An 18824-nucleotide genomic window follows, 5' to 3' on the forward strand; every position below is an offset into this window, starting at 1 on the left:
ATTTTTATCTCCTAGTGATGTTAACACAATAAAGATTAAAGATTTTTAACCCTTTACTTTACAGTTTGACTCAGTGTTTTTGCTGTTTTAGCTCCTATAACTCAGTGATAGTCAGTGTAATATTCCAGAGTGTCAGTGGGGACTCTGTAAACAGACACTTTGCAATCCCTCTAGTGCTGTGAGATGTTGTGTGCTGACAATGTGTTTAGATTATCAGGGTACAGGGTTTATTTATCTTATGAACAATCTACTAGTATCTTTCTCATAGAAAAAGAGAGAGCGAGCAGAAATAAGAGATGAGATCCATGAGATGGATATCAAACACAATGACACTCAGCCCTTCTAACTCACCTCTAGCACACACAGTCAGCTCTGCTATATGCCTCCCTCAGATAAAGACCTTATCGGTCTGTAACTTGTGGAGTAAGTCCATGCTCACTGCTGCTTGTTTGCAGGAAGTGCCTGTGTCTGAAATGGCCTTGTAATGCAAGGGGATGGGGCTGGGGGCTGAGAGCACTCCTGTGTGCAGACAAAAGAAGCTATCCAAGAGAAGATTCCAACCATAGTGAGAATATTTATAGATGTATACAGTGGAAATGAAAATTGTATACACCAGGACTTATGAAGAGAGGTTGGAATTATAGCTGTGAAATTCTGCATTTTTGTTAATGGCACTGAATTAAAGAATGTGTTATTTTTTTATCCTGAGTATGTCTAAACTTGTCTTCTTGGGAATACCCCTTTAAGGGAAATCTACCAAATCAAGCATGATAGACCAGGTACACTTACTCATAGATTCAGGCACTGTGACTGTGGTAATCTTTTTATATTTGATATCCATGGCCTCCGTCTAAAATAAGTTTAGCTGGTGGACCTCTCTAATCGGGCTTTACCGACTGTTACCATCGCTCACCCCCCTGCTTCCTCAGAACTTGTGCAGTGAGCACTTCCTGCAGCACTTCTCAGTGCTAAGGAAACAGGAGGGAGGGTGAGACAGTGTAACAGCCTATAAAGCCAGATCACAGAGTGGCTACGGTAGCACCTCAGGCCATGGCTTGCAAATATAATAAGATTACCACATTAAAAGTGCCTGAATCTTTGAGTACGTTCTCCTGGTTTATCATGTTTGATTTTGATGGTACATTTCCTTATCGTACCTTGCTAACTTTTTTCTGAAGCAGTTTTCCACCATAGTCTGAGAAAAATCAGGTGGTTTTGTTTTCAGTATAACTGCTTCTAATAGTAAAGCTGGGCCTAGGATACCTGTTATTCTTTTAAGAAAAGATGAAGGGTGATGGCCACTACTCCAAGCGTTGTATCAACTACTTGTATGCAACATGAGATTAAGGGCCACGTACGTGGTCAGTCCTTGAATTATGGACCCTGCAGAGGACGGGACTCCTTGCATCATAGTGGTGTATATTGGAGACCGAGCAAAGACGGTGTTTTAGTTTAAAGTAGTAGACCTCAATATGCTGTAATATATCTGAGGAATTATTTATATGTGAATGCATTTGAGGAAGTTTGTATGAATTGTTGTGGAGATGCTGAAAGTGGTATGTATTTTCTGTTGCAAAATATTGCAACAGGTTACATTTCATTGTGTTTTATGTTTATTGATATAGTATTTCCATCTATACATTATGCCACTATATTGTAAACCTAAAATAGAACATGTCTTAAACACAACACAGACCAAGTAGATGTGTGTTTGGTAGGTGACAGAGGTATAAAAGCCTTATCTAGTGTCTGAGCTGCCTGACACACAATGGCTCCATTTAGTCAGCAGATGTTGCTTTCTCTTGAACTCCTGAGCACATATTGTAGTCTGCCTGCAGCCATTTTTGCTTCAGGCCATGCTGTCCAGGAGACAGTGATTGTTATTGATATCCTAAAATGTCTTGGGTCCGTTTCGAAACTCTCTGAAGGCTGTCGAATACAAGTGTACATGTGGATAATACAGTTATTGATAACATAACACATTGCAGTGTATAAAGCAAAGCAATACAGATGCAATTGGTAATGTAAAAAGAGTCTCAACCTTATCCCTGAAGATCATTGTACCTGCAAAGCTGTAATGGGTGACTAGTTATTTGGTCTGCTAACTTAATGATAAACCGCTTCTTACATACATCTTGGTTTTAGTTTAAGAAACCTTCCGCTCAGATTCTTTGGAGTATTTTGCCTACACTAGGTTTGTAGACTAGGAGCTGTCTGGGGACTTCTTATGGTGTGAAAAAGAATCACTCTTCAAATCCCCTATTCTTCCCTTGGGGTGTCTTGCTTCTACTACTTCTATGAGCCCTTGAAAGGAAAGCCTTTGGGGGAAATTGCAGAAACTACCGAGTGACCCAGGTATCACATACACCAAGACCAGACACTTTCCATGCTTTCTGCAAATTACACAAATCTGCGTACATATATTTCTGTGCTGTGGCTTAAGCCGCTGGCAGTGCCCTGGTTCTCAAGGCTCGTACTTGCTTAGATTTTTCTGGTGCAATTTCCACTGTGCATCTCACAATGAAAAGGGAAAATATAGTAATAATGTTTGCATTCAGTGCACTGTCATACTTTTATTTGTTTGCTTCCTGTGTACCAATGTTATTATCTTGTCCTAGAACACCTATTCAAGAGAGAGAATGACAAAAATTGCATTCAGTAGCCTTGACAAAGACATTTTTCATCCCCTATTTCGCCTTAAGACATAGGTTATTCAGCAGCAGCACCGACTGACTGCCTCACTAGAGCTGCAAACACTTGTCTGGAAAGAGAAAAGCACAAATTAGAATCTTGGAGGGTAAACTTTTGTTTGGCCACAAGGGGAAAAGAGAAAAAGCTTCTCTGTGTTCAGATTCTCAGCCAGATATTACTTAACCACTTGTGGTTGTGGTATTGTTACTTGGAGGCAACAGGGGTTAAGAACTTTAAGAATTTTATCATAAAGTTTACTAAATAGGTAAAGTAGTACCTTGCAACAAATGTTTTCTCAAAGGCTGTTGCACCATGAATGTATGAAAATCTGAATGGCTCCAATTGAAAAATGTGTTTCTATGCCCAGGTTTTTTGCAGGCTTCCTTTAAGAAATACTGCTAAAAGAGAAGCATATGAAGGATCTTTCTAGGATCTTCAAGGACAAATGGAAAGTTTACTCATTCCACTTTATGTCCTTACCCCTTAGCGTAATAACGGCACTGATTAGTATGGCCACAGCAGCCATTTTATTTTACATAACATAAATTAGCATAAATAACAGATTCCATAAACCTTAAGTCTAACCACTGGAGTACCTCCTCAGATCCTATTAAATCTGACGATCCCACAAACTATTAGTTTACCTTCAGCTGTTGCTCAGCTCAAAAGCACCAAAAAAGATCCTTTTGGGTCTACCTAAACAAACTGCCTTGTAACCACTTGACAGACCACTAAGCATGCAATTGGGGAGTCCAGAGCAATTACACCCACCTCTATACCCCATAAAACTGTTCATCCCTTGTCCAACTCAGCGAAAAATAAGTCAAATCACCACCTTCCTATACCCCTTCTTCCATATCCTCATAAATCGCACCCATTCAGAAAGAAAGACCCATACTGTCTGCCTCACCCACAATGAACGAAATCAAGGGACCATGGGAGCAGTGTTGTAGGACCTTTACCTCATGTACTAGTGACATTTTCAGGCTTATGTTTTTATATCTGACCCCTCCTCTCCCTTCCCTTCAGACCGTGCTCTTCTGCTATTGGCCACCTCAAATTACATTCCCTCATCCCCGTTAGGCTTTATACTACATCCCAGGTCTTGCCTTCCTTAAAAAACAAACAAAAAAAAAAAACTACAAGCCACAAATAAACTATAAAAAGGAAATGGAATTAAAGGTATTTAAGAGCGTAAAAATCTTTAAGATCCTCTTAAAGATGAGGAAAATATCCTCCTCTATCATCCTCTAGAGCAGGGGTGGGCTATCAAGTTTCCCATGCGGCCATAGGAGAAATTGGAATGGTTTTAGAGGGCCAGACTAATATGCTTAGCTCTGTTCTACCGAATACCTATATACAATATTTGATATGTAAGTTATCCCTACTCTCAAAAAACGGTAAAATATCACAATGATAATATGGAGGACCTACTTGTATCATTTAATTATGTGGAGGGGAGATCAAAACATTTCAATTAGTTTAGGCAGGCTAGATGTGGCCCGTGTGCTGTTCAATGCCCACGTCTGATCTATAGGATATACCAGATTATTCTACATTTTCTGGGTACAGATTGATGAGATGATGTTGCAACCTTGTGTTGAAGGTGAATGAGCTCCAGTACCTTTTAAATTGGTGGCTTCTCCAAAGGAAAAGCCATTTATTTTATTGTACCTGAAAGTGGTTATAATTTGGTCATTCTGCTTTTTTGGCTTTTGGTTTTCCTTCTTTTCATCTCATGTATTTTTTGAATTAATACATTTCTTCAACCAGAGAGACCCTTAAACAAAATTTGTGTATGTATACATGACATTGGAGATATAAATGAACGCATTGTAAGTTTGCGTTTGTATAGAAAATAGAATTCAAGAAATTTAAGGATCACATTTCCCATCCAGCACCAAGAATACATCAAAACTACACATATTTACATCTACGTTCACTGCCATGTATGTTCACTTTAGTACATTGAAAGATTTCAGCAAGTGTAATGATTCAAACTTGCAGAGGTCATTCAATTCCAGTGGGTTGCTAACTTGCTTTGTCAGATGCTGGCAACATGATCAGAACTTTGCTCTCTACGTAGCTGTAAAATCTTTAGTCTGTGAGAATATTTTTCTTTCTTCTGATGCTTATAATACACTTTTTAGCATGTTCAGCATATTTTTTTGTGATAGATGTGTCCTGAATATAGCTAGGATAAAAATTCCCTGTTCCATCAAAAGTGAAGTTTTTGACATTGATATTTCTTTAACTTTCTTTAAAGGCTCCTATATGCTTGTGGACTCCTCCAAACATGACCCTGGAGAGAGAGCGCGTCTTCAGCTTCCTAACATGAAGGAGAATGACACTCACTGCATTGATTTTAACTACCTTCTCTACACCCAAAAACGAGATAATCCTGGGACTTTGAACATTTTTGTGCGGGTGAACAAAGGACCTCTTGCTAACCCTATCTGGAATGTAAGCGGTGCTACTGGAAAGGACTGGCTGCGAGCAGAATTGGCGGTTAGCACCTTTTGGCCAAACGAGTACCAGGTAAAGTCATGCTAATCTCATCATGATAACCCTATTGGGAATAAAACCCATTATTTTTAATGCCACAATTATCTTTCCATTTTCGGATTAAACAGGCTTTGTAAAGGGATTGTTGTTTCTTCAATGATCCTACAAAACAGATTTATTACAGATTTGTTATGTTTCTGGGGGAATGTGAAGAAAAAGCTTTGTGTGCTTAATTCATGTTAAGAGCACAAGGGCATAATCTGAAGAGATGTGTATTTGTTATTTGATAATTTTCAAGTAAAGGGCTAATAGACCTTGAAGTATCACATTGATATAGTTCCCAGAAAAAAGATTTATTTGCAAAGGGGGTTTCCAGGTGTAGGCATAATTCATATACAAATATAAGCTAATCTGTAATGATTTATTTAAAAATTTGTTCCCCTTGGCAGAAAAATGCTGTTCGCATATTCTTTAATGAAGTATTAAAATGCTACTGGCCCTTTAATCAGTTCTGTGACTTTGTCCCTATGGAGGAGACACAGGACAGAAGGTGGCTGATGGTCACATATCCATGTCACATGTCCTGCACCTGCCAGGGAAGCTCATGTGTTCACCACTGTTTGGTTGTAGTTGGTTGGTTGCAGTGCATCCAGTTCGGCCAGTGTTGTGGGGAAACCCATCTAGGTGAGGTAATGTGCAACGATGACACACTTCATTACTATGGTAACAGAGCAACACAGTCTGTTAGATCATCAATGGGAGCAGAGCATAAGAGGGAGGAGGAGTTACTGAGAACTGCACAACCATGGGAGTTGTAGTATTCAGTGGTGGTCATCTTGCAGTAAACTCCGCCTACTTTAGAGAGCCCATAAAATCATAATCGTAAAAGAATCATAAAAGCAAACTACTTAAACCCGATTTTGATATTAATGACATTGCGTTTTGTTGTATTCATTTGGTTATAGCATTTTAAGTTTTGGTAAAGAATTAAAAAAAATGTTTTTAATGTTTGATTTGCCAAAGCACATTATTATGATGATCTGACTGGTAGATGTCAATTACATGTCTGAGAAATTGAAGTCTAGAAACAAGGAAATTGCCTAATTGTTAGATTATACATGAACAGCAGTGTATAAATCATTTTAATGTGTATGATGAGAAAAGTAAACTTGGTCATATAACCACCCCTGTGCATGTGCTGTATGTGTAGTTACCATTCTGCAACATTGAGGGTAAAGATGGTGGTCCCCAGATCTAGCTTTACTGATGTCCCTGGGGAAAGGGAATATCATCTCCAATCTGCAGTTGTATAGTTATCAACCGACAGATGGATAGTTTCCATGTTTCATTGTAAGCTGATGAAACTGGAACAAGCACACCCATACAATTAGCTATTTTGATGTGATCTGTCTTCTTGGAAACCTCTTAAGCTTTGTGAGCATCATAAACTTGGATAAATACAAAATGACAGTAGAGGAGATTAGCAAACCTAAACAATAACCTTTGATATTGTAGGTTTGGATCTCAAAAGGGAAATCACATCAATGAGAAAACTAAAGATCCTCAGTTTTTTTGTAGTGGCTCTGTGTATTGGCCTCTAAGCAAAAAGCCTCTACCCATCTCTCATTCTCACTCTCCCTGACTGTGTCTGTCTCTATCCCTATCCATCTAATCTCACACTTGAGCTGTCTAATGCTCATTGCCTATAGTAATCAATCCAAGCTCAGAGCTCATATTAATCACCTGTGGCAGAATAACAACCAATCATGGATCAGCTTCCAACTGCCACAGCAGCAGCAGACAATGGCTCCTTTATATGGTGGTTAATAAGTGTATTTTGGAAAGCGTGAGAAAATTTTGGCTGAAAACCTGGTCTATGACGTTCCTTGAGTCAGAGAGCAGCTGTGCAAAATTTTGTGAACACAACGGTACACAGACACGGTACTTATCTACACAACTCAATCTCTTCTGTCCACCTAGTTGTTGTCCTCCTCATAGTAACACGCCTGCCGGTGCTCATACCTATGGTTTTTATCCCAGAACTTATGGAAAATTTGGATTATGTTTGAGGCTTAAGGAAAAAAAAAAGTTACTTTTTAGGTCAGTAAATGGTTTTACTATCACTGTAAAGGTAACAATATTTTGGATATTATATGGTGTTTAAAATGTGCAGCCTAAAAGACTTGTCCATTAGTCCATCGTTCTGTGAACTATACAGAGCTGTACATTCTCATACTTTCTAGTGATTCATAGTGTTTTTCCTTATCAATGGGAAAGATTTGCTGGGGGCACATGTGGACTATTAACTGTGTTCTGCTGACTTAGTATTTTGTCTGGTTACAGAGATTGCTGCAGGAATAAGAAATCTGTGAGCAAGCTCTGCTAGAAAACTTGATTTCTTTTTTTCTTGGCACTTTGGATAGGATTTTATCCCAGAAGAATAGTTTTACATTCATTTAAAGTTCCAGTGATCTCAGCAAGTCAAATGAGTCACATGTATAGCGATTACTGCCTATTGAATGCATGCATACGGCTTTTTTATGGTTTTATTATTTATAGCTTTGATAGCAGGAGCAAAAAAAGTTTTCGTTTATTAAAATCATTAAGGGATGTTGGGGGGTCCTTTACATTCCAATCTATGCAGCAATTCTTTGTCTAACAATTGGTGTTTTCTGTTAAAGCGGTTAGCCACTTATACAGAACATTAACAGGGTAAGTATAAGACACTAATAGTCACCCATATTATACTCTACCTGGTAAAGTTTCTCATTTTCCATCTGAAACATTATCTGTATTGAAAACCTCTGCATTTTTTTCCTTAAACTTTTGAATGCATTTCAAACAAGATGCAGCATAACCTCAGTTGAGGGGCATTTTAAAGGAACTGGTCACGAAAAAATGAAAAGAAAAAACATTTAACCCCTTTACTGTTTCATCCTGATTGTGCAGGGGGGTGGACAGAGCTCACAGGCTGAACTCTCTCCATACACAGCGAGTGTATGCTGAATAACAGAGCTGACAACCACATGTAACAAACCCGACCGTGGCACCTAACAGAGCTGCAGTAAAATTACTATATACAGGCGGTTCCCTACTTAAGAACACCCGACTTACAGACGACCCCTAGTTTAAACGGACCTCTGGATGCTGGTAATTTACTGTACTATAGCCTTAGACTACAATAAATAGCTATAACAGTTATCAAAGGTGTCATCAATTCAGCTTTATTGTTAATCCAACATTTCTAAAATCCAGTTGTCACAAAGACCCCAAATTTTGGTGGGGCTACAATTATAAAATTTACAGTTTCGACTTGCATACAAATTCAACGTAAGAACAAACCTACAGAACCTTGTACGTAACCCGGGGACTGCCTGTATTGCTATAAGTAGTAATGCAGTATGTGGTATGAGCGATCAAACCATCCAAATACCGTTGAGGGTCTGAAATAATAGTAAAAAAGTACTGGAAAAATAATAAACATCAAAATATTAAAAAAAAAATTATTATTATGGCCGTCAACAACGAAATTTGAATTTGCACCCAAATATCTGAATTGCCACTTTTTCCCAAATTTTTCATCCTTTACTATTGTGAGTGAACTCTGTAGTGTTGCAATCAGGGTGCCCACCAGGTCTGGGACCAAAAATCTCACCGACAGATCACAAAGGGAGGTACTAGCTTGCCTCCTGGATAGCGGGAGATGGATGGGGCTGGCTTAGGGTTTCGATGGACGCACTGTTCGGGGAATGTTACTCTAGTATATTCCCGTCCATTGCATCTGATTCCATTCCGAAGAGATGGGTTTTTAAGGACAGTTTTGACAGTGTTGTTGTTGGGTATTAGCCTGATAGTTCGAGGTAAGGTTCATTAATCGCCCAACATAGATCATGAGCAAAGATGCTATATACTCCAATAGGGTACTTAACACCTTCATGACTGATGTTCATTGGTGCCTGAATGTCCAGGTCAAATTTTTTTTCTGTTCTGCTATGTGCTTCTTTAAATCACAATATCTCTGAAAAAAGTGTTACATATCATAACAATTTTTACTTAGTTTTTTTCATGACATGTGAGATTTCAACTTGATAGAATATTTTTTATTAATTGGCATATATTAACTAGTATAAGCAGATCCGAGTATAAGCTGAGGTAACCTAATTTAAACACAAAAACTGGGAAAACCTATTGACTTGAGTATAAGCCTAGGGTGGGAATTGCATTGGTTACAGCCTCCAGCCAATATAAAGCTGACCAGCCCCCCTTCCCTAGTATATAGCTAGTCAGCCCGCCCACCCGCCCATGCCCCAGTATATGGCTAGCCAGTCCCCTCCCCCAGTATATGGCTAGCCAGTCCCCTCCCCCAGTATATGGCTAGCCAGTCCCCTCCCCCAGTATATGGCTAGCCAGTCCCCTCCCCCAATATATGGCTAGCCAGTCCCCTCCCACAGTATATGGCTAGCCAGTCCCCTCCCCCAGTATATGGCTAGCCAGTCCCCTCCCCCAGTATATGGCTAGCCAGTCCCCTCCCCCAGTATATGGCTAGCCAGTCCCCTTCCCCAGTATATGGCTAGCCAGTCCCCTTCCCCAGTATATGGATAGCCAGTCCCCTTCCCCTGTATATGGCTAACCAATCCCCTTCCCCTGTATATGGCTAACCAGTCCCCTTCCCCTGTATATGGCTAGCCAGTCCCCTTCCCCAGTATATGGCTAGCCAGTCCCCTTCCCCTGTATATGGCTAGCCAGTCCCCTTCCCCTGTATATGGCTAGCCAGTCCCCTTCCCCTGTATATGGCTAGCCAGTCCCCTTCCCCTGTATATGGCTAGCCAGTCCCCTTCCCCTGTATATGGCTAGCCAGTCCCCTTCCCCTGTATATGGCTAGCCAGTCCCCTTCCCCTGTATATGGCTAGCCAGTCCCCTTCCCCTGTATATGGCTAGCCAGTCCCCTTCCCCTGTATATGGCTAGCCAGTCCCCTTCCCCTGTATATGGCTAGCCAGTCCCCTTCCCCTGTATATGGCTAGCCAGTCCCCTTCCCCAGTATATGGCTAGCCAGTCCCCTTCCCCAGTATATGGCTAGCCAGTCCCCTTCCCCAGTATATGGCTAGCCAGTCCCCTTCCCCAGTATATGGCTAGCCAGTCCCCTTCCCCTGTATATGGCTAGCCAGTCCCCTTCCCCTGTATATGGCTAGCCAGTCCCCTTCCCCTGTATATGGCTAGCCAGTCCCCTTCCCCTGTATATGGCTAGCCAGTCCCCTTCCCCTGTATATGGCTAGCCAGTCCCCTTCCCCTGTATATGGCTAGCCAGTCCCCTTCCCCTGTATATGGCTAGCCAGTCCCCTTCCCCTGTATATGGCTAGCCAGTCCCCTTCCCCTGTATATGGCTAGCCAGTCCCCTTCCCCAGTATATGGCTAGCCAGTCCCCTTCCCCTGTATATGGCTAGCCAGTCCCCTTCCCCAGTATATGGCTAGCCAGTCCCCTTCCCCAGTATATGGCTAGCCAGTCCCCTTCCCCAGTATATGGCTAGCCAGTCCCCTTCCCCAGTATATGGCTAGCCAGTCCCCTTCCCCAGTATATGGCTAGCCAGTCCCCTTCCCCAGTATATGGCTAGCCAGTCCCCTTCCCCAGTATATGGCTAGCCAGTCCCCTTCCCCAGTATATGGCTAGCCAGTCCCCTTCCCCAGTATATGGCTAGCCAGTCCCCTTCCCCAGTATATGGCTAGCCAGTCCCCTTCCCCAGTATATGGCTAGCCAGTCCCCTTCCCCAGTATATGGCTAGCCAGTCCCCTTCCCCAGTATATGGCTAGCCAGTCCCCTTCCCCAGTATATGGCTAGCCAGTCCCCTTCCCCAGTATATGGCTAGCCAGTCCCCTTCCCCAGTATATGGCTAGCCAGTCCCCTTCCCCAGTATATGGCTAGCCAGTCCCCTTCCCCAGTATATGGCTAGCCAGTCCCCTTCCCCAGTATATGGCTAGCCAGTCCCCTTCCCCAGTATATGGCTAGCCAGTCCCCTTCCCCAGTATATGGCTAGCCAGTCCCCCTCCCCAGTATATGGCTAGCCAGTCCCCCTCCCCAGTATATGGCTAGCCAGTCCCCCTCCCCAGTATATGGCTAGCCAGTCCCCCCCCCCCCTTCCCCAGTATATGGCTAGCCAGTCCCCCCCCCCCCTTCCCCAGTATATGGCTAGCCAGTCCCCCCCCCCCCTTCCCCAGTATATGGCTAGCCAGTCCCCCCTCCCCCTTCCCCAGTATATGGCTAGCCAGTCCCCTTCCCCAGTATATGGCTAGCCAGTCCCCTTCCCCAGTATATGGCTAGCCAGTCCCCTTCCCCAGTATATGGCTAGCCAGTCCCCCCCCCCCTTCCCCAGTATATGGCTAGCCAGTCCCCCCCCCCTTCCCCAGTATATGGCTAGCCAGTCCCCCCCCTTTCCCCAGTATATGGCTAGCCAGTCCCCCCCCCTTCCCCAGTATATGGCTAGCCAGTCCCCCCCCTTCCCCAGTATATGGCTAGCCAGTCCCCCCCCCTTCCCCAGTATATGGCTAGCCAGTCCCCCCCCTTCCCCAGTATATGGCTAGCCAGTCCCCCCCCTTCCCCAGTATATGGCTAGCCAGTCCCCCCCCCCTTCCCCAGTATATGGCTAGCCAGTCCCCCCCCCCCTTCCCCAGTATATGGCTAGCCAGTCCCCCCCCCCTTCCCCAGTATATGGCTAGCCAGTCCCCTTCCCCAGTATATGGCTAGCCAGTCCCCTTCCCCAGTATATGGCTAGCCAGTCCCCTTCCCCAGTATATGGCTAGCCAGTCCCCTTCCCCAGTATATGGCTAGCCAGTCCCCTTCCCCAGTATATGGCTAGCCAGTCCCCTTCCCCAGTATATGGCTAGCCAGTCCCCTTCCCCAGTATATGGCTAGCCAGTCTCCCCCCCCCCCCTTCCCCAGTATATGGCTAGCCAGTCTCCCCCCCCCCCCCTTCCCCAGTATATGGCTAGCCAGTCCCCCCCCCCCCTTTCCCCAGTATATGGCTAGCCAGTCCCCCCCCCCCTTCCCCAGTATATAGCTAGCCAGTCCCTGAGTGTGTGCCCCCTCTCTTTCCCCACTACTGATAAAGAAATTGAATAAATATCATAAAAATGTAAGGAATCACCACATCACTTTTTTGCATAGAAAGTGATGAAAAGCTATCCATAAAAATTTCAGCTTGTCCCACAAAAAATGATACCTTATTCAGCAATATAGTATGAAAAAGTTTTTGGTGCAGAATATGGAGAATCAAAGATTAATAGATTAAAAACCTGGCTTCCCAGTGCCAGCATGAAGCATTAAATATTGACATCCGGAAGTAAAATTAATCTGTACATGGAAAAATAAGAACTCCATGAATAGATTTTTGAAGGTAAGGAATCAAAATGGAATGGAAGGGCCAGATTGTTAGGGGCTTAAGTGCTGTGGGTCACAGTGCTCAGCACATGCTAACATCTGGTGAAAAGTAAAGCAGTAGTACAGTGGAAGTGATTGAAGAAATGTAAACCGTTATGTGGACAATGTCAAAAACCAAACCATCTGTCCAACAAGATAATGTAAGAGACTCTGATCCCACAGTCTATCACTTACACTGGTAAATTTCTACCACGTGCCCTGGTTTTGCTTTTGTTTAGATCTAAAGCCTGATATAAACAGATGTTAGCGAATCCATCCCTTAGAATGTAGAAATAAAACATAACCAAGAGTATAAACAGATTCAATTCACAGTTTCAAACCTTCAGTAACGGTGTTGCATGGAGTGCCATAGTTTAGCATAATACGTACAAATATAATTTATTACAATTTATAGAAATCTTCCACAATTTATAGCTTTTCAGCTGGTGCAGAAATACAACACCCTGCTTGTCCTGAAAGGCTGTGACAATCATCCGCCTCCTACACCCACAGCTGCTCAGTGAATTTTATCAGCAACTTAATAAGGTTTTTTTTGAGGAATTTATATTAATTGGCCAAGTACAGAAAACTATTAAATTATGAAAAATATATTATTTTATAGTTGGCAGTCTACAATCCCTCTGACTGTTTAAATGTTAACAATAACAAGATTCAGCTCTCTCTATCCCTCTTTTTTAACTTTCTCTCAATATAAGTAATAAATAAAGCAGGTAAACAAAATGTTGACTTACCGTATATACTCGAGTATAAGCCGACACCTCTAATTTTACCATCAAAAACTAGGAAAACCTATTGACTCAAGTATAAGCCGAGGGTGGGAAATGCATTGGTCACAGACCCCCCCCCCCAGTAGTATACAGCCCTGCCCCCAGTAGTATACAGCCCTGCCCCCAGTAGTATACAGCCCTGCCCAGCATTAAAAAAAAAAAAAAAAACTTATAAATTCACCCTCCGGTGGCCCAGATGTGCAGCGCTGCTCCCCCGGTGTCCGCGCGGGTCCTTTTCTGGCTTCCGCGCCCGTCTTCTTTCTTCTCTAACTTCGTGCTGGGCGCCGCCTGGGGGAGAAACATGGCGGCGCCCAGCACGAAGATTAGAGAAGACAGAAGACGGCCGCCGGAGCCAGAAGAGGAGCAGCGCTGCACGTCGGGGCCACCGGAGGGTGAGTATATAAGTTTTCATTATTTTTAAAATATTTTTTATGACTCGTGTTGACTGTATGACTCGTATATAAGCCGAGGGGGCGTTTTTCAGCACATTTTTTGTGCTGAAAAACTCGGCTTATACACGAGTATATACGGTATCTTTAAAGGGTTTTTCCCACTAATCAAAGTTGGGCCCTATCCACAGTATAGGGTCTAACTTGCTGATCAGTGGGGGGCTTAGGGATGAAACCCCCACAGATCACAAAAAAAAGGGGCCGATGGGGTCCCAGCTACCTCAGTCTCCCGGAGAATAAGGGAGGAGACGGCCGCTCATGATTGTTCTGTTCTGTCTAAAAGGTGGCAATTCGGACATTTTAGACGCTATCTTTTGTTACCGTCTTCACAGCCAAGAATAATCTTTATATTTTGATAGAACAGGCTCTTTGGGATTTTTACTTAGGATTTTTTTTTTTTTTACATTTTACTATTAGTTCAGACTCCCTAGGGCACTTTAACCCTGCAGGGTCTGATTGCTTACGGAAAAATGTGCACCAATAGCCTAGTCCATGCTTCGTAAATTACTTCACTAAATACATAATTGGGATTTAAACTTCAGGAATATTTGAAGAAATTGAATCTTTTCTTGTTTTCTCAAGTTATTCTCATGACAGTGTAAGAGGAACAAGTGAGGAGAGCACTAAAAGCTATGACGGGGAGGACAAGTCAGTTTTGGTAGTTTAAATTGTGTCAATATATGCTAATTATTATATGTTATTACTTGGATAATCTATTTTTTACTCTTATAAAAAGAGTAAAAAGACCTAACCTCAACCCACAAACTGAGCCCAGTCCTTTAGAAGGAAATGTCAAAACAAGGGGTCAATATGAACCTTTTTGAAATGGTCAGTTTTGTATTTATTTCATCCTGCATATATAGGTAATTTCTAATGTAGCATGAAGACAAATTCAATATTGTGGAAAGATTCTAAGCAGAATACTTATATATTTTTTCTCCTCCGTACTTCCGATCCTAGTTATGTGTCAAGCGTATGGCTTTCTTCCAAACTAAGTGTTTAGTATGAATATCACAGGCACATTTTGGTATCAGCAGAAGCCTTAATAAATTCCTTAAGTAGTTTGGAAAACAATTGCTAAGCACAGTCCTTCTTGCATTAAAAGCAATGCCAGGAGCTGCTGCTTTTTGGCATGCTGTTCTGTGTTGTCCATGATGGGCACAGAAGGTGATGGAATTGCCAATGTGCTTTTGGCTCGGAGTCCAAACATAAAAAATCACACAGGAAGAATTAGGTGTTGGCATGTTTATTTCCTGCTGTTGGATGGCCATATTCTTTTGTTGCCTCCTTTGTATTTCTGAATATACAAGCATGAGATACATTCAGAAGCTTTGCTTTTCTGTCTGCTGTTCGCAAAGATGAACATTTTAGTGCCCTATTATATTCTTCATTTGCCATCTTGATGCATAATTGCGAATGAGAAGTAAATATATGCTTGAGAGAGTTCTTGTATATTATAGGTAATCTGTCTCTTTAGTCATACAAAGCTGCAGTCTGTGTTGGGTAGAAGTCCCAAGAACTGTTTGATTGTACCTCTGTGTGACTGTGAAATAAACACTTTCATCTAAAGTTAGAGATTTTCAAATCTACTTGAGAAGTTGCTTCATCTTGAAGAGCCATCTGCCGTCAAGACTGGGCAACTCCACAGCTCTTCCTGGTTGCTCTAAGTGACTGCTGTAACAGTTATTTGGAAACTACAGCCTTTACGAAGAGCTGTACTAAAGGGCTGTTGAGAAGCCTAATATAAACAGTAGCTAATCTTTCAGGATAAAATGCCTACCTTGAGGGGGTTAATTTTCAGTCTTGATATTGCTCATCACATACATGAGGGTTGGTTTGAACAGCTCTACTACCTAAGGCCTCATGTATACATACAATGTATTGGAACCTGCGCTAGCCTTTTTTTCAACAGCTCGTATTGCACCCCATTAATTTGTATGGGCTCATACAGCTGTGAAGCTGTTTAAATGGTGAACACTGGGTGGTGGTTACCGATCAAATGCATTTCAATGGAAATGCATATGTGACCGGGCCAGGCTCTGCCCCCTGGTGTTAGCTGTGCTTTGCTAGACACATTGCCATGTGTGGCCGCACCATTCCTCTGCATTGTTTAATGTCCGATAAGTGTTGGCGTAGAAATTAGAATGTCTCCTACAATTATATAAATGGAAGCTATGTTTGATGAAATGTATTGCATCCTCCTCCCAGCCTTTTTTGATTGTATGTTTAGGGAGGTTCCCAGTGATACCACTGACTTAATAAGGAGACTGTCATTACTGGGGGAAGTACTTTGAACATCAGGAGAAGCCAATCACTGGTTACTGTAGACAATTACTTCTACCACTGATATCAGTGAAGAGGCATATGGCAATGTGTCCCACTGTATAAGCATACAGTAGGATATTTTCTCGCCCTCTGTTGTAAGAATAAGAAGGGAACTTTTCCACCATATCCTTACAGCTGAGGGCATAAAATGTGGTGTGAACCTATCCTTAGTTCGGCGTGGTTAAAATTCACATTGCAGGACTGGAGGGAGGGGGTGTTGTAAAACTGAACTCTGATATGCTCTCTAGACAACTATTTAAGAGACTTGGGAACATCTATTTACTTATTTACCATTAATATATCAGTATTTGTCCATTTTGCACTGTTTTTACATGTTGCATATTACGTGTGGTTTTGCTGCATGGGTAAATCTGCAGTGTTTATACAGTAGCATTGTACCAGATTTATGACAATACAATGACCATACACTTATTGTAGAAAATTTATGTCTAGCATTGTTGTGGATAATGGTGTGGAAATTGCTCAATATTCAAGCCACAGTAAAACTGAGCCATTAATTATCTCTATCTGCTGATTTAGATTCTGATGTATGCACACTGGCTGCGGTATTGTCACTGGGTTCAATCCCGCATCAATTCATCAACATGTTTGAATACCCTAATATAAGTGTTTCTACAGCCCTCAGAATCTACGATTTAACCTTGTAATGGTGTACAGCCAGACAGGCTGGGTTTTTGTTCACCTTAAAGGAAACCTACCACTTTAAGATGACCCTTCTGACCCACAAATACCTTAAGCTAGCTCAGGATGAGCTGATGCCGGACCATATTTTCAATTAAACCAGAAACCGCTGTATTTGTAGAAAAATGATTTTCTTGTGGTAGTAAAATCTCTCTTCGGCGCTTCTATAAGCGTCATACAGCGCGCACCCCGGACCCTGCTCCGCGATCACGCTCTCGTCAGCGCCGCTCCCGTCACTAATTTTGCTGTGCCCGAGAGCCGGTGACGTCACCGAGCTCTCGGGCACACTAGCGCATGCGCACCACCTCCTCCCAGCGCGTCGCGGCCGGATCCCATTGCGCATGCGCGAAGTCCCGAAGCCTCGTAGTATCGCGAGGCTTCGGAGAGAAGACCGTGGGAGTGAGAGAACATTAAAAAAACACTATGCTCGCCGCTCCCACCAACGAAAGGGGGGGCTCCCTCCACTGCCACTACGAGGCTTCGGGACTTCGCCCATGCGCAATGGGATCCGGCCGCGACGCGCCAGGAGGAGGTGGTGCGCATGCGCTAGTGTGCCCGAGAGCTCGGTGACGTCACCGGCTCTCGGGCACAGCAAAATTAGTGACGGGAGCGGCGCTGACGAGAGCGTGATCGCGGAGCAGGGTTCGGGGTGCGCGCTGTATGACGCTTATAGAAGCGCCAAAGAGAGATTTTACTACCACAAGAAAATCATTTTTCTACAAATACAGCGGTTTCTGGTTTAATTGAAAATATGGTCCAGCATCAGCTCATCCTGAGCTAGCTTAAGGTATTTGTGGGTCAGAAGGGTCATTTTAAAGTGGTAGGTTTCCTTTAAGTCCCGTATGTGGTACCTGGAGACTGAGCCAGAAAAAGCCTCATGGCCACCAGGTCAATTTGTATCAGCACCATTGTAATTCTTTATATACCGAGTATGTAGAAGGATGAATTTTGTAAGCATGAGCTTATGCCTTAATAATTAAGTTCTCTGTTCCACCAAAATTTACTAAAAAAGTTCAGCACTCTTGCTACTCATCCTAATTACAAATGAAAAAACAAGGTTTGAAGCTGTAGTAGAGATGTGCTTTGGCAAGCCGAATGCTATTTCATATTCATAGTACAAGTTATTTCTCTTTTCAGGGGACTCTTGTAGCTTTATTTGTGATCTGGTTAACTTTCTTCCTGCTATGATGATAATGAAGTGATTAAGGTTTGTGTTGTAGAACCATAGGCAACACTTTACCTAAAATGCTCTGTTGCATTAAGCAGCTATAACGTTTTGATTAAGAAAATATGAGGCTCTTTATTGGCCACTTGGTGTGCAAAATATTCATGGGCACTGTAAAATTGCTTTTAAATATCTAGGAATAAACTAGAATGGAAATAAAATTCGGCGCTGGAAGGTCAGCGTTAACAGCAATATCATTCTGTAAGTAACCCAGTGTGTTCAGATGGAGAGCCTCAGATGGTAGAGTAATCAATGATAAGTACGGGCTTCTGGCACTCAGCATTTATGCTGATTACATCTAATAGGATTTGGTATATGAAAATATAGTTTAAAATGGGTGTCCTAGCAGGGAAACTGCCTGGTATAGTGCCTATTTAACAGGAAGCTTTATGTATCCCGCTTAACCCCTTGCCTTTTTCTCCTTTTTGCTTTTCCCTTTTTTTCTCCCCTATTTTTAAAAGTCATAACTTTTACAGCAATCAGACCTGGAAAAAAATACAAACGGCTGCACACCCACATTTAGTTTACTTTTTTCCAACTTTATAATTGCAAAGTACCGGATTCCTGAAGGGTATTCAAGGTCAGTAACTGTTTTCATAGACACTCGCTGAACACACGGGTCCTGAGAGGCACAGGAAGTGAGTTGGAATTGTTCACACAACCTTTGGTATGGCACAACACTTGACCAACACTTGACCACAACCTTTAAGGCTGAAAGTCCCCTTTTACT

The 18824-nt window shown here is 42.5% G+C and overlaps 1 protein-coding gene across 22 annotated transcripts in view; it reads left to right on the forward strand.

Annotated features, from left to right (window-relative positions):
- The window catches only part of PTPRK (protein tyrosine phosphatase receptor type K), a 233579-nt gene that overhangs the window by 56686 nt on the left and 158069 nt on the right, over positions 1-18824 (forward strand). For all 22 annotated transcript variants that reach the window (XM_072141567.1, XM_072141570.1, XM_072141572.1 and 19 more), the window contains exon 3: positions 4958-5229. In XM_072141567.1, the coding sequence (XP_071997668.1) occupies positions 4958-5229 (272 nt within the window). The remainder of the gene's footprint in view (positions 1-4957; positions 5230-18824) is intronic.

This window comes from Engystomops pustulosus, chromosome 3 (genome assembly GCF_040894005.1).
Source record: "Engystomops pustulosus chromosome 3, aEngPut4.maternal, whole genome shotgun sequence".
Taxonomy (NCBI): Eukaryota; Metazoa; Chordata; class Amphibia; order Anura; family Leptodactylidae; genus Engystomops; species Engystomops pustulosus.